This window comes from Tachyglossus aculeatus, chromosome 1, assembly GCF_015852505.1.
Source record: "Tachyglossus aculeatus isolate mTacAcu1 chromosome 1, mTacAcu1.pri, whole genome shotgun sequence".
Taxonomy (NCBI): Eukaryota; Metazoa; Chordata; class Mammalia; order Monotremata; family Tachyglossidae; genus Tachyglossus; species Tachyglossus aculeatus.
In genome coordinates this window covers 142,533,263-142,560,215 of record NC_052066.1, presented here as the reverse complement: position 1 = coordinate 142,560,215, position 26,953 = coordinate 142,533,263, and the positions used below count along the sequence as shown (strand labels likewise).

At 42.6% G+C, this 26,953-nt stretch overlaps 1 protein-coding gene across 3 annotated transcripts in view; it reads left to right on the top strand.

The window, feature by feature from the left end:
* The window catches only part of ZC3H6 (zinc finger CCCH-type containing 6), a 62,355-nt gene that overhangs the window by 1,110 nt on the left and 34,292 nt on the right, over positions 1–26,953 (top strand). For 2 of the 3 annotated variants that reach the window (XM_038764085.1, XM_038763987.1), the window contains exons 2-3: positions 20,827–21,010; positions 25,427–25,549. In XM_038764085.1, the coding sequence (XP_038620013.1) occupies positions 20,827–21,010; positions 25,427–25,549 (307 nt within the window). Of the gene's footprint in view, positions 1–12,190; positions 12,279–20,826; positions 21,011–25,426; positions 25,550–26,953 lie in introns of those variants that run through there. The other variant, XM_038763998.1, reaches the window with a different exon arrangement.

Below are 26,953 nucleotides of genomic sequence, written 5' to 3'. Positions count from 1 at the left end.
TTGGAGGCATGAAGGGGGGGGGGACCATCCCCTTCATCCTCTAAGGTTGGAGGCAATGATGTGGGGGGGGACCATCCCCTTCATCCTCTAAGGTTGGAGGCAATGATGGGGGGGGGGGACACCATCCCTTTCATCCTTTAAGGTTGGAGGGAATGATTGTGGGGGGGCATCCCCTTCATCCTCCAAGGTTGAAGGCAATGATTGGGGGGGGGACCATCCCCTTCATCCTCTAAGGTTGGAGGCAATGATTGTTGGGGGGGCATCCCCTTCATCCTCTAAAGTTGGAGGCAATGATGGGGGGGTACCATCCCCTTCATCCTCTGAGGTTGGAGGCAATGACGGGGGGGACAGCCATCCCCTTCATCCCCTGGGTTTGGGGGGAACCGTCCCCTTCATCCTCTGGGGTCGGGGGGGAACCGGGAGGCTCGGTCGGAGTTGCAGTTTGCATGATTTAAACTTATCTATCTATCGATTTTTGGTTGTTGCCTTAGTTCCATTAAATGCGCCTCGCTAAGTCTGCGACATCACCTCGCTTTCATTGCAGCTCGCCCGGTGTGGATCAGGGCTTTGAGGGCGGGGGGGTTAACTTATTTATTTATTTATTCATTTCTTCTCGCGCAACCCCTCACTAGGTTCCGTTTTCTATATTTAACTCGGTGATCGGGTTTTCTCTTCGGATTTCGCTGCCTGCGGATTTCACTGGATCTTCTTCTTCTTCTTCTTCCCTTTTTTTTTTCGATGCAGATTAAGGCCCTGAGTGACGTGGTGTCTCGCCCCCCCCCCCCCCCCCCCCCCCCCCCTCCCCAGCCAGCGAGTGCCCACACAGTCCCTCCCAGTCATCATATCCCCGGTTAGATGACAAGCACTTTTGTGTGTGGGCCTCCCCTCCCCTCTTCCTCTCCCTCCCCTCTTCCTCCCCCTTCCCCCCAGCCCACCCCCCCGCGCTCGCCCGAGCCCCTCTTGCAGCCACCTTGCTGCAGTCTTCCCCTCTTCCAGCAGCTCGGACCCAAGCGAAGGCCTCGAAAACTTTTGTCGAGCGCCAGCCACCCCGCTGTTCAATGGTCAGACCGTTGCCAACAGGAAACGAGGGGGCTCTAACGATGCTGCTGTTGGCGTTTGTTAATAATAATAATGATGGCGTTTGTTAAGCGCTTCTATATGCAAAGCACTGTTGTGAGCGCCGGAGAGGACACAAGGTGATCAGGTTGTCCCACGTGGGGCTCACAGTCTTAATCCACATTTTACAGATGAGGGAACTGAGGCACGGTTGTCCAAAGTCACACAGTGGAGCCAGGATTTGAACCCATGACCTCCGACTCCCAAGCCCGGGCTCCTTCCACCGAGCCACGCCGCTCAAGCGCTTACTATGTGCCAAGCAGTGTTAATAATAATGTTGGTATTGGTTAAGCGCTTACTATGTGCCAAGCAGTGTTAATAATAATGTTGGTATTGGTTAAGCGCTTACTATGTGCCAAGCACCGTTACTATGTGCCAAGCAGTTGTCTTCCCCATTTTACAGATGAGGCAACTGAGGCACAGAGAAGTTAAGTGACTTGCCCAAGGTCCCACAGCTGACAAGCGGCAGAGCTGGGATTCAAACCCATGGCCTCTGACTCCCAAGCCCGGGCTCTTTCCACTAAACCATGCTGCTTGTCAGCGCTGGGGGAGATATAAGATCATCGGATGGTCCCACGTGGGGCTCACAGTCTTCATCCTCATTTTACAGATGAGGAAACTGAGGCACAGAGAAGTCACACAGCAGATAAGTGGCGGTGGCAGGATTAGAACCCACATCCTCTGATTCCCAAGCCCGGGCTCTTCCCACGAAGCCATGCTGCTTCTCCAATCCTAATCACCAACCGAAGGGGCGCCTAGTGGGGGCAGGAGCACTGGACTAGGTGTCCCGGAAAGTACAGGACCCCCTTTCTAGACGCCCACTTCTTCGGCAGCGCGGTGGGCCCGTCGGTCAGTGGAGTTGGTCTTGACGATGGCAGCCAGGCGGCCTGGTGGACAGAGCCCGAGTCCTGGGGTCGGAGGACGTGGGTTCTGATCTGCTGTGTGACACTGGGCAAATCACCTCACTTCTCTGAGCCTCAGTTACCTCATCTGTAAAATGGGGATTAAATCCTACTCCCTCCGGAGCCCCGTATGGGGCAGGGACTGTGTCCCTAGCTGATTCAGCACTTAAAACAGTGCTTGGCCCGTAGTAAGCGCTTAACAAGTACCATAATTATTACAGTAAGCCCTAGAGTAAATACAAGATAAGGGGAGACAAAGGCTCGCCCATATAGGGCTCAGAGTCTAAAGCTAATGAAAAACAAGAGTGCTTGAAAATAATGCCACGGCCTTTACTTCCAAATAATTCAAATGATTAAATTTTAGGGGATTGTAAATTTACCTCTGGCCTATTTATTTTTTTTTTTAGCATATGAACTACGCTGTGAACATTTTCCACCAAGTCTGTTACTGTTACTCAATTCCTGTCCCAGAGGATACAAGCTTCAGTTCAAAGTCCGCTGCCCATCATATGTTAACTCTGAAATATGCTGAAAGACTTCTCCAGTGTATACCCAGGAGGGAGAACAGTTATTAAATCCCTGTTTTACAGATGAGGAAACTAAGGCCCGTTGGTGGGTAGGAACCGTCTCTATATGTTGCCAACTTGTACTTCCCAGGTGCTTAGTACAGTGCTCTGCACACAGTAAGTGCTCAATAAATACGGTTGAATGAATGAAGGCACAGCGAAGTTGTCACTTATCCAAAGTCACAAAGCCGGCAGAGCCAGGTTTAGAACCCAGATCCTCTTTCCACTAGTCCCCCACTACTTTTCATTTCTCGTATCAGAATGACATAGTAGAATTAAAGTAGGCATCATATCTTCTTTACTGGTAATAATGGTTATCGTGAAATTTGTTAAGTGTTTACTGCCAGCCAAACACTTCCAAACACTGTAGATAATCAGGCTGGTCACAGTCCCTGTCCCATGTGGGACTCCCAGTTTTAGCAGAAGGGAGACCAGGTATTCCCATTTTTCAGATGAGAAAACTGAGGTGCGGAGAGGTTCAATGGCTTTCCCAAGGTTACGGCAGGCAAGAGTGAGGGTGTTATACTCGCCCATTGTACTCTCCCAAGCGCTCAGTAAGCGCTCAATGTTATGTTGCCAACTTGTACTTCCCAAGCGCTTAGTACAGTGCTCTGCGCACAGTAAGTGCTCAATAAATACGATTGAATGAATGAATAAATACGATTGAATGAATGAAGTGCCCACCTAGTGATTCAGAGTCAACATATGCTAGCCAGCCGACTTTGAAGTGTGTATCCTCTGGGACAGGAATTAAATAAAAGACTTGGTAGATAATGTTAGGAGCGCAGTACATAAGAAGCAGCGTGGCTTAGTGGAAAGAGCCTGTGCTTGGGGAGTCAGAGGTCGTGGGCTCTAATCCCAGCTCCGCCACTTATCATCTGTGTGACCTTGGGCAAGTCACTTAACTTCCCTGTGCCTCAGTTACCTCATCTATAAAATGGGGCATAAGTCTGTGAGCCCCATGTGGGATAACCTGATTACCTTGTATCAACCCCAGTGCTTGGCACATAGCGCTTAACAAATACCATTATTATTATTATTATTATTATTATTATTATTATTATTATTATCTTCTAGACTGTGAGCCTGTTGTTGGGTAAGGACTGTCTCTATATGTTGCCAACTTGTACTTCCCAAGCGCTTAGTACAGTGCTCTGCACACAGCGCTCAATAAATATGATTGAATGAATGAATGAATATTATTGTTACATAAGCTCTGCACAGAGTAAGCCCTCATTAAATGACGCTGATTGATTTAGAGAACTCATTTCCAAATTTTGAAGAGAATAGGTCAGGGAATGGAATAGCCAAAACATCACCTTTGTAAATATTTTTTCAACTCCAAGTTTGGGTAACTATATGATGATGAAGATGATGGTATTTTTTAAGCGTTTACTTTGTGCCAAGTACTGTTCTAAGTGTGGGGTAGATACAAGGTAATCAGGTTATCCCATGTGGGGCTCACAGACTTAATCCCCATTTTACAGATGAGATAACTGAGGCACAGAGAAGTAAAGTGACTTGCCCAAGGTCACACAGCTGATCAGTGGTTTAGCCGGGATTAGAACCCACGACCTCTGGCTCCCAAGCCCCTACTCTTTCCACTAATAATAATAATAATAATAATGGCATTTATTAAGCGCTTACTATGTGTAAAGCACTGTTCTAAGCGCTGGAGAGGTTACAAAGTGATCAGGTTGTCCCACATGGGGCTCACAGTCTTTATCCCCATTTTACAGATGAGGTAACTGAGGCACAGAGAAGTGAAGTGACTTGCCCAAAGTCACCCAGGTGACAATTGGCGGAGCCGGGATTTGAACCCATGACCTCTGACTCCAAAGCCCGGGCTCTTTCCACTGAGCCACGTTGCTTCGCTGTGCATGGCTTCACTAAGCCATGCTACTTCTCATGTCACATATATGTCAGACTGAGCCCCTTCCTTCCTCTCCCCCTCGTCCCCCTCTCCATCCCCCCATCTTACCTCCTTCCCTTCCCCACAGCACCTGTATATATGTATATATGTTTGTACATATTTATTACTCTATTTATTTTACTTGTACATATCTATTCTATTTATTTTGTTAGTATGTTTGGTTTTGTTCTCTGTCTCCCCCTTTTAGACTGTGAGCCCACTGTTGGGTAGGGACTGTCTCTATATGTTGCCAGCTTGTACTTCCCAAGCGCTTAGTACAGTGCTCTGCACACTGCGCTCAATAAATACGATAAATATGATTGATTGATTGATTGACTCATGTCACTGTATGTATATATAGTATATATGCCACTGTTAGTGTACAGTATGAGTAATAATTACTCAAGCCAGTAAATGCTATTATGATGCTTTAGTAGACAGTTTCTAACCCTTTCTTTCCTCCCGTATTATAAATCGTGAGTTTGCCACTTTCTGCTTGCACTAAATGTTAACCTCATAAACAGCTTTGTCTTTAATGATACACTTTTTTTGGTGTTTGTTAAGCACTTGCTGTACGCCAGGCACTGTACTGAGCTCTGGGGCAGATACGAGATAATGAGTTTGGAAGCAGTCCCTGTCTTACATAGGTCTCACGGTCTTAATCCCCATTTTACAGATGAGGGAACTGGGGCACAGAGAAGTTAAGTGACTTGCCTAAGGTTACACAGCAAGCAAGTGGCGGAGCTGGGATTAGAACCCAGGTCCTCTGGTTCCCAGGCCCATGCTCTTTCCCCATGACTACGCTGCCTCTGATTTTGTTGTATCCCTGTGAGTAGGTGATGAATATATCCAAGTAAAACAGTATATTTAAAATAAACTTAAAGCTAAGGTTTCTTGTTTTAAAAAAAAGCAACCTAAATATGCCTTTCCCACTGTGGCAAAAAAAAGGCACGTTTGGGATTTTTTTGTTTTGTGTTTGGAGAAAAGTGTGTGGTTAAGGCAGTGGTTTGAACATTGGTTTTAATCACATATATGGAAATATGGGTTGCTGAACCACATTGCCTTAAATGAATTGCAGTGAAAATGGTGAAGCTTGCTAAATTAACCTCTGTCGTCCCCATTGATAATACAGAAGATCTTCTGTCTAAAGTGAAAGCAAATAGGGGAAAACTAGTTTCTCATGAGGAATTCCCTGTTCTGAATTTCTGGAGGCAAAGTGATGACATTTCTTTTTGACAATTCCTATTTAAAGAAGAAAAAAAACTTGGATAAAGTACAGCATACGATTTTTTTTAATGATAGGATTAGCGTCATTAGGCATTACCCTTTTGAGTTGAAGTTGACTTGTTCTCATTGGAATTTTATTTTCTCTTTTTCAAGGGATGCAAAGGGATTGATTTCAAAACTATCTGTAGTGTTAAGAAAACTTTCGTTAAATGGATAAATCAGAAGGTCAGAAGGGTGAATTATGCTAGGAATTTTGCTGGAAAACATGTTGTGATGCGAACCTAAAGACCTAGCGAGAAATGACTGTGAATTAGGAAATGTACGTTTCCTCTTCCTTGGGGAAGAGAAGATGCTCCACCAAATGAAATATTTAAAGTAGTATCCCTGTTTTAATAGTAGTAGAACTTGTGTAGTTGTCATATAGAGAAGATTGGGCTTCTTACTTTATAAGCAATCTGGATAAGTACACTTTCTATTGAATGGTTTTTATAAATCATTTGGGTGCGCGAGACAGATTTTGTCAGTGGTGAATCAGGAACATTGTGAACTCCATAATCATCCCAGCTATAAGAAGAGTATGTCCCTCAAACAATTGGTGTGATATACTTCCCTGAATATGAAGTGTTTTCATTTTGAAAATGTTTCCTGCCGTTGCCCACTTCGAAGTTATTTGATTAGATGGTGGGCATGTAAGCACCCCAATTTTATCCAGAAACAATTTCTGCTTCAAATGTTCTACACCCCATAGATTCTTCATAAATTCTAGTCATTAATGAGGTAGAATTTTGAAGCAGAGTGTGTAATATATTGTAGAATGAATTACTGACAATAGTTTATTAACAATTTCTATCTGAAGGTGGTTGGTTAGAAACAAAAGGTTCAGAACATATTCACGTGGCAGGTAGGGAACAAACAGAATTTGTGTCCATGTGAGTTGTGTAGGAAGAAAATACCGTTATGTTCCTTAAGGGTTTGGATCCATGATGGATTGTTGGAAGGAGAGTGACACAAATTAGATGGCAAAGTTAGGGATGCTAAATGCTTCCCCCAAAATTGGATGTCAGGGAAAGCATGACAGAAGTTAGATGGAAAAGTTAGGGATGGTAACTGCTCCCCCAAAATTGGAGGTCAGGGAAGGCAGACACACTCCTCCACCCAAGTATTGCGTTATCATCGCCAAAACCAATGCCAAGCTGAGTGGACCATTGGTCTGACTCGGTATGGCACTGCTTATACCCTTAAGCACTTGGCATGGGCCAATACACACGCTAACGTGGGTGAAGATAGCACATGCTTGTCGCATTGTGCTGCACCCCTGCCTGCCTAGTCACTTGTTACCTGCTCTGCCCCATCGGGAACATGACCGTCAGAGTGTCTTGCCAGAGACACTAGGCAAGAACAATAACAACAGCAATAAATAAATAATAAGGGGAGTAAATACAAGGTAATCAGGTTGGACACAGTCCCTGTCCCACATGCGTCACAGTTTAAGGGGAGGGTGGGAGAGCAGATGAGGGAAGTGGGATGCAGAGGAGCTAAGTGACTTGTCCAAGGTTACAGAGCAGGCAAGTGGCAAAACCAGGGATAGACGCAGGTCTCCAAACTCCCAGGCTTGTTCCACCAGGCCTCGCTGCTCCTCCGGGCTATAAGTCAGGACAGAAGCTCACCTGTTGCTCCTGACAAGAGAGTGCACCCGTCGCGTGGGTGTACATTTGTGCAAGGGTTTTGGCGAAAGAATGACACTATCCGTTACTGGATGAGTTTGATTGCATAATATTCTTCCATAAGGAACTAGCAACCAGTTTACAGTCAGTTTCATTGAAGGCAGAATGAGATCCCTCATCTACTTACTACATTCAGCAACAAATCTTCAGTATTAGCAATCAGTCAATCAAGGGTATTTATGGAGCCCATACTCTGGGCAGAGCAGTGTGCTAAATGCTTGGGAGAGTACAGTACAACAGAATTAGCAGATACATCCATACCAAGCTTAAAGTCCAGAAGGGGAGAGACAGACATCAATATGAATAAATAAGTAATTTATACTAGTAATAAGCTAGATGTATTTTTCTTTTCATGTCCTGAAAATTATGCATCATCATAATCCGTAATGATAGAATGATTTTGGGGAAGCCAGACTTCATACGGAAAATTCTCATCACTCTGTAAGCATTTTTGTTCTCTCCCTTTGATTTGGTTTTTGTAGGAACTCCAATAGATGAATACATTTTGGGTGGTATTATTGACTGTGGCGTGAAGGAACAAAGCACACACTGTCCCCCAGATGACTTACGTGTTAATGGATTGAGAACCGGAGAAAGAAAAGCAGATTTCTTCATTGCAAAGGAAATAACCGCAAACCAATGCATCCATATAGAAAAGTGGCCCTTCCCGGCCACAAAGGAGAGGGGCAAGTCACATTCTTTCAAGTGCCCCCGCATACAAAGGCGACTTCTTCTGAAGTATGGGCTTCAGAATGAGTTGCCGAAGATGGGAAAATGTGACACCTGACGAGTCGTACCCATTCGCTAGTTTTAGGCTTTGGTCTCCCTGTTCCTAGGGCCAAATCCGCAGTCAGGTAGACCCTGGAAGAGATCGAGAAGGATCAGGAAATAGGGAAGACAGGGTCTTGGATTTACATCCAGGGAAAGCCAGTGTTATTTAAATGTTTCACTGGACATTGCTTGAAGAATAAGTAGCAATTTGCATCCATTTGTCTTGTTAGATTTTTTAGGCACCTTGAGGTACCCATTTTGCTTTTATTGTGTGTTCCCCAAACCAATACAATGCTGTACAAACAGAAAGCACTCAGTAAGCATCTGCCAATTCTGTTGTACACTCCCAAGTGTTTGGTACAGTGCTCTGCGCACAGTCAGTGCTCAGTAAGTACCATTGACGATGATAAAGAAATACTGTTGGTGATAATGGTGGTGATTGGTCTGGAGTATAAATATTTAAAAGGGGTCTTCTGTGACATTCCTTTTTTAAGGACTCAGAAGTGAAAATTATAAGGGAAGTAGTTGCCATTGTTTACCTTTCCTTAAACTGTTCGAGAAACCTAGACTCTTAAATAAAATTGTAATATTCCCTTTGTGAGTCAGATTCCATGCCCCTGTGATTGAATTCTGAGAAGGCTAAAATTTTTGTGTTTGTTTTTTCACCTAATATAATGACTGAAATCCATTCACGTACCGCATCAGCTCTTCTTTGAAAGAAATATGGTACTGTTGACAGTTGTGTTGACCCTTTCAAGACTCATACCACTTTATGAACTGAAGTAATAACGTGTTAAGCCACTTGAAAAAGTTAATGGAGCATCCAAAAGTGCCTAACCTAAAATCAAGGAGAAGCTTACATATGGGGAGCAGGTGGCTCATAATTTTTTGTTATGTACTTTTGCTACAGATCTGGAATTTCTCAAATTTAACTGTAGCTTTTTAGTTAATCATTTGCCTAGGTTTTAAATCCTTTTTATTTTACTGTATTTTGGTATAGAACGATACTAAATCACGTGTATTGTATTTTGGTAAAAAAAAACAGAATAAAGATGCCCGTGATGAGATTATTTTCTTATTAAATAAAATCTTCCATAAATTTCACATTTATTTGAACATAGAATGTCCACAGAATTCATCATTAAAACATCAAACTTTTTCTAGATGCCCTGTTGGGGCTTTACGTTAATCACTACAAGTTTTTTTCAACAGTAAAAATTCAAAAGCATTGATCAGCATTGATTTTGGTGTGTATTTGTTAAATAAAAGAAAAAGTTGGCACCTATTTCTCTAGGATTTGACCGTTTATTATAGTTTCCAAAGATAATATTCAAATTAGATGCTCACTGGTCTAAGAGTTGGGCCTCTCCTAGGCCAATAATTCCCTACTGACTACAGAAACGAATCTCGGGATCTTCTGTTCGTCACAGAGAATTTTACTGTCAGTTCTGCCGTAACACATATCGTCATTGTGCGTTTTGGCTAGAACGCTGTGGAAGAATTAGGCAGAGTTCTCCCAACAGGGACTATGTGTCTGGATAGAACATGGTGAAGAAACAATTGGGCGCATAAGCTCGGAACTGGCAAAGGCATAGCGCCGTGTGCATGAAATCACTTGATAGTATGTCAAGGTACAGATACTACGATGGAACTCCTTAATTCAAAGTTCTTCAAGAACATAACACCTGCACGCAAAACCCCTCCCAAGTAAATCTGTCGGAAGCCGTCCAATTCAGATCGTTCAGGGCAGGTTTAACTCCTCTAGACTTGGATTCACTTCAGTGTCATTTCTACTAATACAAATAGAGCCAGAATGCTAGAGTACTGTTCCCAGATCAAGACTCAGTGGTAGAAATAGTAGCGTTTTCTGCGTACAGAGCACTGTACTAAGCACTGGGAAAGAGTGCACAGGTAGGAGTTAGGTACAGTCCTTGTCCCTCGGGGGGCTCCCCATCTGAAAAGCTTCAGAGTTCTCAAAAGCTCCGTTTTTGCTGAGCTTCTGGCTCACGTCTAATATCAGTTCATTCAAATTATGATCGTAGGTATCGGGATATCCTTTCTTAATGCATTTCTAGCAATTTTGGGGGGCTTTTAGACTATTGTGCTACTTTGCCATTCCTGGCTTTTCAGCTTGTATGTTTTGTCTTTGCGGAGATCTCTGGTCTGTTCTTCGGTTCAAAGCGTGAATGAACCTTGGATAGCAAGGAATCGAACCCGGAGGTTAAAAAAAAAACCCAGCTCTCCCTACTACCACGAGGGCCCCTCCAGGAGGTTGGAGCTTGGTGACACCCGGGAGTTGAGGATCCAAACACTGAGGAAGGCCTAGCTGGTGGCCGGAACCTGTTTTGGCCATAGATTCATCCTTTTTCTTTTTGCTGCGAGAAGTGGGAACCCAAACACTGTTGCAGGCAGCAGGGAAAATTCTGTTGGGAAATTTTATAATATCGCTTCCCATTTTCCTCATGCAAACTACTTGTCATTGGAATTGAGGACTGGAGGAGCACTTCTTTCTGTTCCCTTTTCCTGTTGCCTGTGGGTAGGGAATGTGTGTGTTTATTGTTCCGTTGTACTCTCCCGAGAGCTCTGCACACAATAAGCGCTCAGAAAGTACAACTGACTGACTGGTCCTATAGGCCTTATGCTGAAGGGAGCAAATAATTTTTTCCCAGGCAACGGCCAGACGTTGTGCTCCCCACAACCCGCCCGCCGTTTACGTATCTTTCTGATATGTGTGGCAAATGTTCTTACTGGTACCAGAGAAGCAGTTGCTGAGAATGTCAACCTTCACCCCAGGTCCATCCTCGATAGCTCCCCCGAAATCACCCTCTATCTGTCACTTTAATGTCTGGCCACCCCTTTATTCGTTCATTCAATCATATTTATTGAGCGCTTACTGTGTACAGAGCACTATACTAAGCGCTTGGGAGAATACAGTAGAACAATACACTTGGGAGGAGCTAGATTGTACAGTCCTTGTGGGCAGGGATCGTGTCTACCACCTCTATTGTATTGTCCTCCCCCAAGCACTTAGTACAGTGCTCTGCCTACAGCAAGCGCTCCGTCAATACCAATGATTGATTGATTGATGGGCACCATGATCGATATGTCCCTAAAAGCGTTCAGTGAACAACCTTACTGCTGTACACAGAGTGGAATTTTTTCTTTCCTCCTCTTATTCCCCCTCATCCTCAATTAAGTCTGCAGGAATTTCCTTCCTCAGCACAATCTCTCCATATTCAAAGGCAGAACTGGGGAACTGTTTCTTAAAACCAGTGCCATCCCAAGTTGTAAACTCATTGTGAAACACTTTATGCCCTATAATAAACTTAAGAATATAATTGTTGGTCCTCAAAAGATAGTTTCAAAGTGCATATCCTGTGGGTCATTTGTTTTTTCAGAGCCCTGTATCGGAGAATGCTAAATTTTGTTCAAGGGTTAAATTTCCTAGGTCAGTTTGGGGCTTTAAAGCATGGTGACATATTAAAGGCAATATTTAATTAAGATCATTTTCTCAGTTTGCTCTGCGATTTTGACTTGTTTTGGCCTAAGATCTTCATTGCTAGCATTGGTCTCAAATTGCTTCATTCAGAAACCTATTTCCATGCGAGGGTCATTTGTTGTGGAAATCGGAAGAATGTGGTTTGACTAGCACAGTGGTTCGTTGATGGATATAGGAGAGGAAATAGGTAATAGCCTGGCACATTTTTTGCCTGCAGGGATTTAAAGGCTTTCAGCCCCAACTGCTTTTCTGAAAAATTTTAAAAAGCATCGCTCAAGAAAGCTGATGGCTTTAACATCACCTTCATATGGAACAGTACATTGCCGTATTATTTTTGAAAGTCCGTCATAAAGTTATTTGTTGCGTCATAGTGCTCCTGCCCACCTCGTCATCGCTTCATCAGATGGGCAGAAATTGCTTGTTCACGAGTTTGTTTCCCAACGGAGGGCTGGAGAGCAGTCCCATTTTCCAAGTGTCAAAGGTGCCAAGGAACTGAGAGTGTGTCCAGGAATTCTCCTTTCAAATGATACTAAACTGGGAGAAGTTCCTAACACTTTGGAAGTAAGGCATACAATTCAAAGTGACTTGAATAAGTTTAGAAAAGTGATTGGGTAGCAAGAGATAGTTTTTTAGGGGGCAAATTTCAGGCAGTCCGGAAAAAGGAAAGACAGTCAAATGGTAAAACCCGGGATCAACCTGTGGGCCCAGGTTGGGGAGGAGTTGTATAGACCTGGAGTTAGGTTAGTTCATGTCTGTCCATCTTAAACCCCGTCCACCTTTCCACAAGCCTGAAGTGTTTTGGAAGTTGGGGTTCTAGTACGTCTGGGGGAGCTAGAAATGGGCACAGCCAGAGACATTTTGGCTAGATGATAGGGGAATTTAGCAACCATTCCAATCCAAGTTGGGGTGTTAGGAGGACATTGACCAGATCTCCTTGTCCATATAGAACAGAGCCAGGGGAAATAGATTTAAATTACAGCTGAAGAGAGTTTGAATAAATGTATGAGATAATTTTTGATACTGGGGTGAAAATGTTGGAATAGGTGGACACTGTTCTTGAAGATGGAAAAAGAAATAAACATCCATCCCAGATTCTCCTCTCCAGTGGCAAGGCTTGGACCAGATCATTTTTGGAGATCCCTTCTAGCTGTGTGATCCTTTCTAAATCGGGTGTAGTTGAGAGAGCGTTCTGTAGATTGTGGGGAAACCAATTACTCATACAAGATTTCCTTTCTAAGAAATAGTTCAGGGAAGAAAAATAATGATATCTTTTGGCTAGTCAACTCTTCATACTTCTTGAAGATAACTGAAAGCTATTGCTTAGGGAAATGGAGAATTAGAAACTTGCCCTCCTGGGGCTTGAAGCATCCTGTGCATTAGTCATTTGGAACATTAAAATGTCTAGAGTGGGCAAATCTCCCATTTTTTAAAAGAATGAACAAATGTCTTGTTACGTTCACCTTGCCTCCTTAAAGCTGATGGGGTATGGTAATGCCACTGATTTGCAGAGTTGTATTAATATTGTTGTTGTTATTCCGATTCGCAGTGACTCTATGGATGTATTTTGTCCAGAACATCCTGTCTTCTGCCATGATCCATAACCTTTCTGACGCTTCTTCCGTTATCGTGGTCTTTATCCATCTAGCTGCTTTTCCTAGCATTAGCGTCTTCTCCAGAGAATTAGTCCTCCTGATGATGTGTCCAAAATACGCTAATATGTCGAGTCATTTGGCCTTCCAAAGACCACTTTGGCTTAATTTGCTCCAAAGTCCATTTGTTTGTTTTTCGGGCAGTCCATGGCATTCGCAAAAGCCTTCTCCAGCAATCACATTTCAGAAGACCCCATGGTCTTTCTATCCTGGTTTTTCATGGTCCAGTTTTCAGATCCATACATTGTCAGTGGAAACCCCATAGAATTGACAATATGTATTTTTGTGGAAATTGTTAAATCAGCACATTTCATGACTTTTTCCAGGCTCTTCATAGCTGTATTAATATTAGGATATCAGATATTGACCCTCCCATTTGAAAATGAACCAAATAATGAACTTGAGCATTGTACATCCTGTTTTTATCTTCTTTTTAGAACACAGATTAGATGGAACGGGGATTAGGGTAATTTGAACTTGAAGGATTTGAAAGGTTATTGATTTGGCAAGATTGAACTGAGCTTTTGAGTACGGCATGTGGCATAAATGATAAAAGACCCCTGAAATCCAGCATCTTTGGCAGTGTATCCAGGGAAGTCAGGAATATCCAGGTTCAGGTCTGAAATTTTTCCACTGTGGTCAGGATGTTGCACTGTTAGTCTCGGTGTCATTCTCCAAAAGGAAAGTGATTTCGTTCATCTCACCGGAGGGCTAATGTAGAATAACAAGTGCAGTATCTGCCAAGCTTCGCTTTCAGAAGGATGAAATGATCTTGCCTATGTACACTAGACTTCCGCCTATGTTCTCCCGTGTGTGTCAGGAAAGGCTTTGTGTTCTAGAAAAGTGGACAGTCCAAAGAGATTTCTTTTAAGATGTGTTTGGAATGCTTCTCTGTAACTTCAGAGAAGCAGCATGGCTCAGTGGAAAGAGCCCGGACTTTGGAGTCAGAGGTCATGGGTTCAAATTCCGACTCCCCCACTTGTCAGCTGTATGACTTTGGGCAAGTCACTTAACTTCTCTGGGCCTCAGTTACCTCATCTGCAAAATGGGGCTGAAGACTGTGAGCCCCACGTGGCACAACCTGATCACCTTGTAACCTCCCCAGCGCTTAAAACAGTGCTTTGCACATAGTAAGCGCTTAATAAATGCCATTATTATTATTATTATTATTATTATTATTATTATTCTCTGGTTTTGTCTTACTAAAATAGGCCAGCCTTGAAATTCGACTTCTGGCCCTATCTCCTATCCATTCCACAAGCCTCAAGTTCTCCATGTTCATGTTAGAGGGAGGACTAGAGAGTGTAGAGATGTCCAGCGCTTTTCTCTTTCCTGCACTTCCCAATCAATGGTATTTATTGAGCACTTACCGTATGCAGAGCAGTATACTACGTGCCTGGGAGAGTGCAATATAACAGAGTTGATAGACACGTTCACTGCCCACAGCGAGCTTACAGTCTGCGGGGGACTGCCTTCCCAGATCCAGTTATCCTCGGTCTACTCCATCACCACTTGTCAGCTGTATGACTTTGGGCAAGTCACTTAACTTCTCTGGGCTTCAGTTGCCTCATCTGTAAAATGGGGATTAAGACTGTGAGAGCCCCCCGTGGGACAACCTGACCACCTTATTACCTCCCCAGTGCTTAGAACAGTGCTTTGCATGTAGTAAGCGCTTAATAAATGCTATTATTATTATTATTATTATTATTATTATTATTATTATTATTATTAAGAGGAAGGGAGTTCCAGGCCAGGGGAGGATGTGGGAAAGGGGTTGGCTTAGTACAGTGCTCTGCAAACAGTAAGCACGGATTGATTATGGAATGAGAAATTTGTGTGCAAGAGAAAAGATCCAGGAAATAGAACCCAACTCATTGTATTGTGCCTATCATTTGAAAAGGAAAACTTTTCTGGCTCCAGGTTTTACCACCTTGTTTTGAAATTAACGATTTATAATCCAGACTTTTTATTAGAGGGACAAATAGTAGGCCTCATGCAATTTGAGGCTTAAATCTATTCATAAAACATTTATCTTCTGGCTAGAACGACGCTCTCTCAGGCTTCTGACTTATTTACAGTTGAGTTGGGAGTGTGTTTCTCGGTGTTAGAGGTTGTCGAGTGGAGGGCAGAATTTTAACTATCAATTTGTTTTACTTACTGTTTCTAGCTAGGCATGTTTTCTTACAAATGGAATTTTTTCAGCCAGATTTTCCAGGTAGTTAGATAGGGATATAATCATTACGCTTTGTTTTTCCCCAGTGGTTATTTTGCACTTATGTGAGTAGTCATTTTTCTTCTAATTCTTCCTTGAAGCAGATGTATCCACAGTGGTCCGTGTAGTTATATTTACTCATCAACAAATGAAGAGAACTAAAACTTTGCCTCACTTTGTGCCTTTGTGTGGTTGCCATGACCATAGAGTATGCTCAGTAGAGGAAAACTGAAATGTATTTTAGGGAAAGGGCATGCATTTTCTGGTTTATATAAAATTATTCTCTTTAAAGAGATAGAACAGGGAAACTGCTAAAATCATCATATCTCAAATTCCTAAACATCCCAAGTCTCCGTTCTAGTGTGGCAACATAACTTTAGAGTACACGCAAACACACACATATTAGTATTTGATCAAGTTTCACTAATTTTTGTTTGGGGTGCCAGTTTTTATGTAGAATAAAAATATTTGCTTCTATTCGATCAGACGGGGTATTCATTGAGTACTTACGGTGTGCCGAGCGGTGTACTTAGCGCACGGTAGAGTACAGTACAATTGGGAGACGCGTCCTTGACCTCAAGGAATGTTCAGTCCAGTGGCAGTCTATTAGAGAAGCAGTGTGGCTCAGTGGAAGGAGCACAGGCTTTGGAGTCAGAGGTCATGGGTTCAAATTTCGGCTCCACCAATTGTCAGCTGTGTGACTTTGGGTGAGTCACTTCACTTCTCTGGGCCTCAGTTACCTCATCTGTAAAATGGGGATTAAGACTGTAAGCCCCACGAGGGACAACCTGATCACCTTGTAGCCTCCCCAGCGCTTAGAACCGTGCTTTGCACATAGTAAGCGCTTAATAAATGCCATTGTTATTATTATTATTATTAGAAAAATCACGTTAGAACTAACAGAACAGAACTCTGTTGGGCATAGTTCCCCCATCCCCAAGGGGCTGCCCGCCCCTCTAATAATAATAACAATAATGATGGCATTTGTTAAGTGCTTACTATGTGCAAAGCACTGTTCTAAGCGCTCCAGACTGTAAGCTCATTATTGGCAGGGAACGTGTCTGTTTACTGTTATATTGTACGCTCCCAAGCGCTCCGCACCCAGTAAGTGCTCAGTAAATACGACTGAATGAGTGAACGGGGCAATGGCTCCCAAAGATGTTGGAGCTGGGTGCCGACTGGGCCTCATCTTAGATCTCCGACAAGACCTGAGGGTTTTCAGTCAGAGCAGAAATGACCCGGGACAGTGGTTTCTAACCCCTTAGCCCTTTGAAGCTAGTTCATTCATTCATTCATTCAATCATATTTATTGAGCGCTTACTGTGTGCAGAGCACTGTACTAAGCGCTTGGGAAGTACAAGTTGGCAACATATAGAAACGGTCCCTACCCAACAGTGGGCTCACAGTCTAGAAGGGGGAGACAGAGGACAAAACAAAACATATTAACAAAATAAAATAAATAGAATAAATATATACAAATAAAATAAAATAGAGTAATAAATACATACAAACATATATACATATATACAGGTGCTGTTGTCTGTGAAGAAGCAGGAACAGCGGCCAGCTTTGACCTCGGATGGGTCCCTCGGTTGGGTTCGTGAGGGAAATATGCTTTGATGATGATGATGATGATGGCATTAACTAGGCACTTACTAAGTGCAAAGCGCTGTTCTAAGCGCTCCCTCTCTGTCCGTCTCCCCTCCCGCCCTCCAAATGCCTTTACCCTTTCCTCCCTGCCCTCGAAAAGTGGCACCTGTACCGTTGGTGAGAATTCTGATTTGCCACCTCCAATCTGGATTGAAAAATCTTCAAAGGTCAATCACGTATTACTTAGCCTTGAGGATGGCAGAATTTTCAGCTTTAACTGCATTTTAATTAAGATATCTGGACAAGTCACATTCTGTCATGACCAAACACTGCTCCCGGGTCATGCATTTTTGGAGGTACATTAGCTCCTTCCTGTTATTGGGTGACTGATTATTGTGATTTATTTAGTGTAGTAAGTGACAGTCTGATGGGGTAATGCCTGTTTAGAGGTAGATGAGTCATCTAGGAGACTATGTCTCAGTATCTTTGACAGAGAGTACTGTCATGTTCTTTTAATCAGAAGTTCTAAATTATGAATCATTTTTATTTTTGAAGGATGATCCTTATTCAGGAAATATTGCTTTTAAAAGGCAGCAAGCAATTATTCATGCCTTCCAAAATCAACAGCGCTTTGCTTCTGGCTGGTGGAATCGTTTCTGAGTGTTCGTTTTTGACAGTGACATTCAATGACCACAATGTATTAGTAATTGGAGTTCATGGCAGAATATAAAGGACTTCCTCACTGAAGAGGTTTTTTTCTTTTACTGAGGTATATGATTATGAAGTATTTTTAGTCACCAGGTTTCTTTGGGAAGGAGTTAGGAAGCAAAGCCAAAACTTTGCCACTGCAGTATCAAAATCATGGTTGGTCCTCAATTGGAATACAGTGTACGATTTTGGTCACCCCATTTTAGGAAGGTCATAACCGAGTTGGAGAATGTAATGTAAGCTCGTTGCGGACAGGGAATGTTTCTACCAACTCTGTCCTTTAGAGTGTAAACTCATTGTGCCGGGGGAATGTCCATTATAGTGTCATATTGTACTCTCCCAAGTGCTTAGTACAGTGCTCTGCACACAGTAAGTACTCAATAAATATGATTGAATGTGGGGAAATACGTGCCTACCAACTCTGCTCTCTAAGCTTGTTGTGCGGAGGAAATGGGTCTTCCAACTCTGTTGTTCTCTCCCAAGTGCTTAGTACAGTGCTGTGCACACAGAAAGCACTCAGTAAATCCCACTGAGGATGATGATGATGTATTGTAATAATAATGATGGCATTTATTAAGCGCTTACTATGTGCAAAGCACTGTTCTAAGCGCAGGGGAGGTTACAAGGAGATCAGGTTGTCCCATGGTGGGCTCACAGTTTTAATCCCCACTTTACAGATGAGGTAACTGAGGCCCAGAGAAGTGAAGTGACTGGCCCAAAGTCACCCAGCTGACAGTTGGCAGAGCCGGGATTTGAACCCATAACCTCTGACTCCAAAGCCCGGGCTCTTTCCACTGAGCCACGCTGCTTCTCTGTACTCTCCCAAGGGCTTAGTACAGTGCTTTGCACATAGTAAGCACTCATTAAATAGCATTGATTGATACAGAAAGGTCAACTAAGATAATCAGGAGCAGCATAGTCTAGTGGAGAGAGAAGCAGCATAACGTAGCGGATAGAGCACGGGCTTGGGAGTAAGAAGGTCATGGGTTCTAATCCTGACTCCTCCACTTGTCTGCTGTGTGACCTTGGGCAAGTCACTTAACTTCTCTGGGGCTCAGTTACCTCATCCGTAAAATGAGGATCGAGACTGTGAGCCCCATGTGGGACAGGGACTCTGTCCAGCCCAGTTTGCTCGTATCTACCCCAGCGCTTAGTACAGTGTCTGGCACAGAGTGAGCGCTAAACAAATACCATGATTATTATTTTTATCATTATTATTAGAGCATGGGTCTGCGAGTCAGAAGGACCTGAGTTCTAATCCCTGCTCCACCTTCTGTCTGCCGCGGTACCATGGGCAAGTCACTTCACTTCTCTGTGCCTCAGTTCCCTGATCTGTAACATGGGGAATAAGACTGCGAGCTCCATGTGGGACATGGATTGGGTCCAACCTGATTTGCCCGTACCCACCCCAATGCTTAGCTAAGTGTCGTAGTTATTATCAGAAGCGGTATTGGAAAAACTTTTGTAGACTGAAAGCTATATTTGGTGAAATATTATTATTATTAATATTATTAATTATAATAATTAATAATATTAATATAATAATAATAATAATATTTAGTGCCCTTGGTACACTTCATTGTGCTAGGTACTTGAGAAGTACAGAATAATAAAGTGACGTGTTCCCTCCCACAAGGAGCATGCATTCCAGTAGGAGACAAGCAAAAATATTTACAATTAGAGCAGTCAAAGTAATATATTGGTATTAATGTATTTCTCTCTGCCTCAGTTCCTTCATCTGTAAAATGGGGGTTAAGACTGTTAAATCTTTACAGTCAGAGCAGTCAAAGTAATATATTGGTATGAATGTATTTCTCTGTGCCTCAGTTCCTTCATCTGTAAAATGGGGTTTAAGACTGTGAGCCCATGTCCAACTTGAATAGCCTGTATCCACCCCAGTACTTCGGACAGTTTCTGGCCCGTAGTAAGCACGTAACGAGTACCATTAAAAAATGGGTGCTTTTAAACTGATGCTATTTAAATTGCTGTTGAAATGGCAGGGTAATGGAGGAAGTAGAGCCAGTATTGGAGTCCTTTACAAAATAGTCTTTGGTCTTAAGTACAGTAGTTGTCGTTTTAAGTTTCCCAAAACGGGCGCAACATTATCATCATCAGATGGGTGCATATCTTATTGTGATGGGTGATTGCTGTAGTGGACATTTTGCCCACCTTTTGCTCATGATGATATTTCTGGTTACTAGTCGAGAAGTGTGCATCCTTTTTATTGAGGTTGGCATGTTTTGAAAAGACACATGCATTCTTCTTTAAGGATGAGTTATTTTCGTTTTGCCTTTTATTGAGATTGTTGGCCTGTATCATCATCTCTACATTAAGTCTATTTGGGGAGCCATATTTCTATAGAATCACTGAATTCCCTATAATATGGAGTGTCAATTAATAGGAATCCAGAAAAGCCTTTACAAATTCTATTTAGAAAAATATACATGTGCCATCTCTCCCTAACTTGGGTCTTTATTAATAGACGGTGAAATTTGTACATTCCGTGTATATGGTTTTGCTTGTGTCTTTGATTCTGCTTGGGGTAAGATTAAGATTAGAGGTTTAATATTTCCATTTTGTGTTTATAATTTTTGTTTCCTCAGATATTTTCACGTGTATAAGATTCAGTTTAAAAGGTCCTTTGGTAAAAAATACAGCCTATTGGTTAAAATTTTGTGGGGAAAGATAACAAAACTTCTTGAAAAATTCAATCAATTGTATTTATTGAGCGCTTACTGTGTGCAGAGCACTGTACTAAGCGCTTGGGAAGTACAAGTTGGCAACTATTTGTTAAAATTTTGTGGGGAAAGGTAACAAAACTTCTTACTCTGAAGGAATAAAAGCCCTTAAAAACGCCTGATGCAGGCCCTTTTTTTCTGATAGAAAATGACGTTGGGGTTCTTTTTTAGAAATTGGGATTTAAAATGCAAAATAAACTTTTCCTCTACAGAGAAGATGGAGAGTTAGAAGATGGTGAAATAGATGATGCAGGTTTTGAAGAAACACAAGAACATCAGGAAACTAAAGGGGATGATAAACAGAAAACGGAGAGAGCCCATAGAAAATCAAGGAAGAAACGCAAGAAAGAAAAAGAAAAGAAAAAATCAAAACGGAGAAGACGGGAGAAACATAAGGTTGGAAATTGTATTTTGTACCTTTGGTTACATAAGTAGTGCTCTTTGGTTTACTTCGGGGTCACAAACAAAAAATTTGTTTTATAAAGGATTGTTACATATTTTTCTGAAGCGATTAAAAAGAAAAAAAGGCCAAAAAAAAAAGAGGGAAACCTGATTCCACTACATGTAAGGTTGAACTGGTTGCTGTCTTTGGGATCTTTAAGCAGACTTAGGTAGGAAAAGGGGAAGGTGTTTGTTATGCACACTTCCAAGATTGGAACTCAGAGTTTAAGAGGGTGGGTAGATAATTTTGATAATTCCATTAATGCACATATCAATCAGAGTTATTTCTTGAGTGCTTACTATGTGCAGAACACAGCACTTAGCTTGTTGTGGGCAGGGAGTGTGTCTGTTGTTATACTCTCCCAAGCGCTTAGTACAGTGCTCTGCACGCAGTAAGCGCTCAATAAATGCGATTGATGATGATGATGATGGTAAGCACTCAACAAATATGATTGAACAAATGAAAGCTGAACTAAGCTCTTGGAAGAGTACAATATAACAAGAATTAATGGACACGCTCCCTGCTCATAACGATCTTAGGGTCTAGAGGAAGTCTATGACTTCCCTTTTCCAATGTCCCCTCCGTATGGATTGAAACGCCATGTTGGAAAGGAGCAGAGGCGTTTTGAAATAAGGAGATGAGGAAATGATAATAGTGGTATCTGATAATTGCTTACTACGTGCCAAGCACCATATTAAGCACTGGGGTTGATACAAGATTATTAGACATAGTCCCCGTCCCTAATGGAGCTCACAGCCTAAGGGGAGGGGGAGGATAGACATTAAATCCCCATTTTACAGATGAGGAAACTGAGGCCCAAAGAAGTGAAGTGACTTGTTCAAGGTCACACAGCAGGACAGTGCAGAGCCAGGATTAGAACCCAGGTCTTCTGACTCTAAGGTCCATGTTCTTTCCACTAGGCCATGCCACTCTCTCCTCTCTGGCTCCGGAAAATACATTACTGGGCCTCTGGAGCCATGAACAGGACAATTGGGCACAATATGAATTTCCAATCCAAAATTCTTTCTCCAATGAAAAAGGATCCATTTTGGGGGAGGTTAATTATTTTCCAGAATTTACCATTTTTCTTAACCTTTTTCATTTGTTCTTTTGTCAAAGTTGCCTGCATATTCTTTGCTAGTTAGAGCTACTACTTTTCTGTGGAGTGCCCTCTATACAGTGAGCTCCTTGTGGGCAGGGAACGTATCCCCCAAGCGCTTAGTACAGTGCTCTCAACGCAGTAAGTACTCAGTAAACACCATTGAATGATTGTGCAGCACTTCTATCCATTTTAAAAATTCATTTTCAGTTTCTCTGTGTAGTAAATTATACCTTACAGAGGTCAAACTGAGTATGAATTAGTCCAAGGAAGGATGTCTGTTGTTAAGTAATCATAAAATTCCTTCCTACAGTGGCCTTCAGAAATCTTCATACTTGTTGACTTGGATTGTTGTGATGTGACTCTGGGGCCATAATTGAAAAGTCGCGCCTGGGATCTAACTAGCCGCCAGGAGCTGAGCTTGTAGGGTGAAGTCAGGCCAGCACAGAGCTGAATTCAGTCAGGTTTTGGTGGACTTCAATATTCCCTTCCTCCTCCTGCTTCCTGTATCCTCCATACCCCAAACGCCCAGTCCTTCTTTACCCCAGAATTGGGGACCGCCCGACACTTCGGACTCTGTTGGCTGAAATGTGGGCCAAAGTATGAGTTTAGCTTGTGGGAGGGAGAACGTGTGCTCGGAGTGGGGATGTGTTTGTCAGTACTATATGATGGTAGCAATCCTGGGACCAGAATTGGGAAGGAGAGAGGGAAATAGAGGTAAGGCAGGGTGGGAGGGTGTAGTTTGAAGATGGAGAAGGTAAAGATGTTAGAAAGGAGGTAGGAGAAGAAACAGAATCAGAGAGAAGGAGAGCAAAGGAGAGGAATGCTTGGTCTTGTAGCCGGGGGAAAGAGACAAGAGGAAGAAGAAAGCACAAAAAAGCCTCCAAACCTGTGCGATGTTCACTGGCTTCAGCAGGTATAATTTTTTGGGATTGATTTTATTTTTCATGGTTCATGCGAGGTACTTAATATGTGCCACTGTACTAAGTGCTGGGGTAGATTCAAGCTAGTCAGGTTGGGCACAGTCCATGTCCCACCTGAGGCTCACAGCCTTAACCCCTATTTTCCAGATGAGGGAACTGAGGCACAGAGAAGTGGAATGACCTGCCCAGGGTCACACAGCAAACAAATATTATGTAATTGGAAGCAAAACCCAATGCAAAGTATCATATAAGGGCTTATAAAAAAAAAGTGATTGGCTTTGAGCCGTCAGCCAAACCGCAGAGGAAGGGATCTTGGAGTCATTGTCATGAGTTCTCTCCATTCAGTCGTAGACCGAAAAGGCCAATAAAAGGGATTGTTAGAGAAAAACAGAAGTCAAAGTTCTGCGATGTAGAAGAAATGTGGTAGCTATGCACAGAAATCCCCAATGCAGTTCTGAGCACATAATAATTATAGTACTTTACTTACTTAGCTCTTACTCTGTGCCAGGCACTGTATTAAGCGCAGGGGTGGATACAAGCTAATCAGGTTGGACACAGTCCACGTCCCACATGGAGCTCACACCATTAATCCCCATTTCACAGTTGAGGGAACTGAGGCACAGAGAAGTGAAGCGACTGCCCGAGGTCCCACAGCAGACAAGTGACGGAGCCGGGATTAGAACCCAGGTACCCCTGACTTCCAAGTCTGTGCCCTATCCACTAGACCATGCTGCTTCTTCACATTTTAAGAAAGGTAAAGAAGGGGCAGCAAGTTGATAAGGGGGCTAGAGCGATTTGTCCGTGAGAACAGAGCAGAACGGTTAGCGCTTTTCAGTCTGGAAAGGTGAAGGCTAATGGGGCTTTAATTGAAAAGTTTCAAAATCACAGAGGGAAGGGATTAAAGTGAACACAATCCTGCCCCCAAAATTCCACACACTGTGACGAAAGGGCAGCACTTTGAGCTTCAAGGTTGTAGGATCAAGACTGACAGTCATCAACAGTATTTACTGAGCACTCACCAGTACAGAGCACTGTACTAAGCACTTGGGAGAGTATAATACAACAGAGTTGGCAGACACATTCCCCGCCCACAGTGAACATTTTTCACACAGTGGGTGGCGGCCTACGGAATTCATTACCACAGGATGTTTGTGCAGGCCAGAAGTAACAAGAGTAGTTTGGTTAAACTTCAGGAGAGCCATAGTAGGATATTAGAGGGAAAGGTTGGGGATGTCCCAGTGTACCTCTTAAACAGTGAAATGAGAGGACCATCATACTTTTCTCCAAACCTATTTTGGTTCTGTTGTCAGGGTGCCGGGCTGGAAGGACTATTGTTTTGGTTTGGCGTGGGATTGTGGTCATCTTATGGTCAAACTGTTCATGAAATTCATCATTCAAAAAACCATGACGTCACTCTCCCGTAGGTTGTTCTTGGCTAAGTATGAGGTTCTATTCGTCTGAATGAGTTTCCCTGAAGATTAGGGTGCTTATCAATAGGACCGTAATTCCATTTGTTGTCATAATTTCAGAAGTAGCAATGAATATATAATTTTCAGGCAGTCATCTGTTTAATCTTAAATCGATGCATGATCGTGCCCATAGTGGGTTGATTAGTATCGGTGATACAATCTGAGTTCCCGCTAGCAGTATCATCACCGTCCATGGTGTTTATTGAGGGCTTACTATCAATCAATCAATCGTATTTATTGAGCGCTTACTGTGTGCAGAGCACTGTACTAAGCGCTTGGAAAGTACAAGATGAATTATGTACTATGTATTATGAATTATGAACTATGTATTATATGTCCAAATATGGGTTGCTTTCTGCATCTGTTAAAAATTTTACTGGCAAATTCTGTAAACTTCTGATGATAAACAGCATGGCCTAGTGGAAAGAACGAAAGCCTGGGACTCAGAAGGACCTGGGTTCTAATTCCGGCTCCACCATTTACTTGCTGCGTGAGTTTAGGCAACTTCTCTGGGCCTCTGTTACCTCATCTGTAAAATGGGGATTAAGACTGTGAGCCCCATGTAGGACAGGGACCGTATCCAACCTGATTAGCTCGTATCTACCCCAGCGCTTAATTCTTGGCACATGGTAAGCATGTGAAAATGTCACAATTATTAATGTTATCATTAAAAAATATTCAACTAGAGATAACCCAAATTTGGACTAATACCACTGGGAAAGTCTAGGTAGAATTAGTACTTAAGGCTATATGTACCCAAGTCAGGGTAAATCTACTTGGTGAATATAGGTTTTTCTTTTCCCTTTTTTTCCTGCATTTAATGCTTGTTTGTTTCTTCTTTGGATATGATCTTTATAGAATGTTTTTATTCTTTTACAGCATAATTCCCCATCTAGTGATGACAGTTCAGACTACAGCATTGACTCAGACATCGAACACACAGAGAGGTCCCATAAGAAGGGATCTAGCACCTACAGGGATTATGACTCTTCGTTTATGCAGGTAATACAAGAAAAAGCAACTTTTCATCTCATTTGTTTACCCCAGTATTTTGATTAAAATGCCTTATAAACACACCCCCCCACACAAGATATGTGGATTGACTAGACATCCTTATGCTTCCTGCAATTAATTGGGATGAAATCAGTATTGCAACTTGTAACCTTGAGCTATGAGAAAGGAAATAGGCTGTAGCAAACCCACAGAGAATTTACTCCCTCTTTTCACTCTTCCCTCCTTCCTCAGCGCCGAGTTTAGGAACAGTACACATGCGGAAATGGCAACAGAGAGCAATGCCACGATTTTAGGGGTCTGGGTAACGACGCTATGTGCAAAGAAGCTGAAGTGATGGCTGCCCTAGAAACCACAAGCTTAGAAACAGTAATTCTCCCCAGGAAACCGTTTCAAACTTTCTTCAGAAGGAGAATATTAGAGGGAGATGAAGGGAGAGCTTTCTCTCACCTACAGCACCAGAAGATGTGGTGTCTTGCACTGCACAACTTTTATTGAGTGCTTACTGTGTGTAGAGTTCCATTCTAGGTGCTTGGAGAGTGCAATATAGCAGAGTTGGTAGACACATTCCCTGCCCACAAGGAATTTACTATCTAGCGGGAGCTTACAGTCTAGAGGGTATTCCAAATTCCAAATCTTTTATCGTTTAAACAGTATATTTTACCCTGTTGTTTTTTAACGTGTTCTTCATATCTGTCATCATCTTATGAATTTAAATTTTCTGTCACAATCTTCAGACAGTGATCTGGCAAAGCAGTTTCTTTGCATGATTCACAAAATGAGACTCTTCTTCAGCTATTACTCACATTCAAGTGGTGATATATTAACACCGAACTCAAGTTCAACACTTTCTCCTCCTAAGTGTTCTATGAGCAAGCCTCCCATCTTTTATTTTTAGATCTTCACACCTTCTTCTCTCATCCAGGTCCATCTCCCAGCCTCACCGCTCTCCACGTGTTCAGCTGCTTTTTCTTTGTGTCTCTCTTTGGACTTTTCTGCCGGAAAACATTGTTTACTTTTGGGCTTCCTCTGCCCCTGCCCTTCAGTGAATTGTGGTTTATTCTTTCCCTCCCAAATTGACTTTAGTTTGCTCTTCTTTTCAAGTGGAGCCTTTCTTCATCGTGTCACACCCGTCATTGCACTACTTTGTGAAGTTTCCCTTTTTAATTAACTTGTGTAATGTAGACTTTACTCATCTTCCTATCCAACTTTCATGGGGCAACTGACCATTTTCAGATGGAATTTATCTCTGCTCATGATAGAGGAACCATTTTCTTCCACACATTTGTTCTAAGCGTTCTCTTACCAAATCCTGCTAAGTAGTTCAAAGCTTTCTAAAAACGGCATGTCCCAGTACACCATTGAAATCAGCTTTCATAGTTATCTGAATGACTA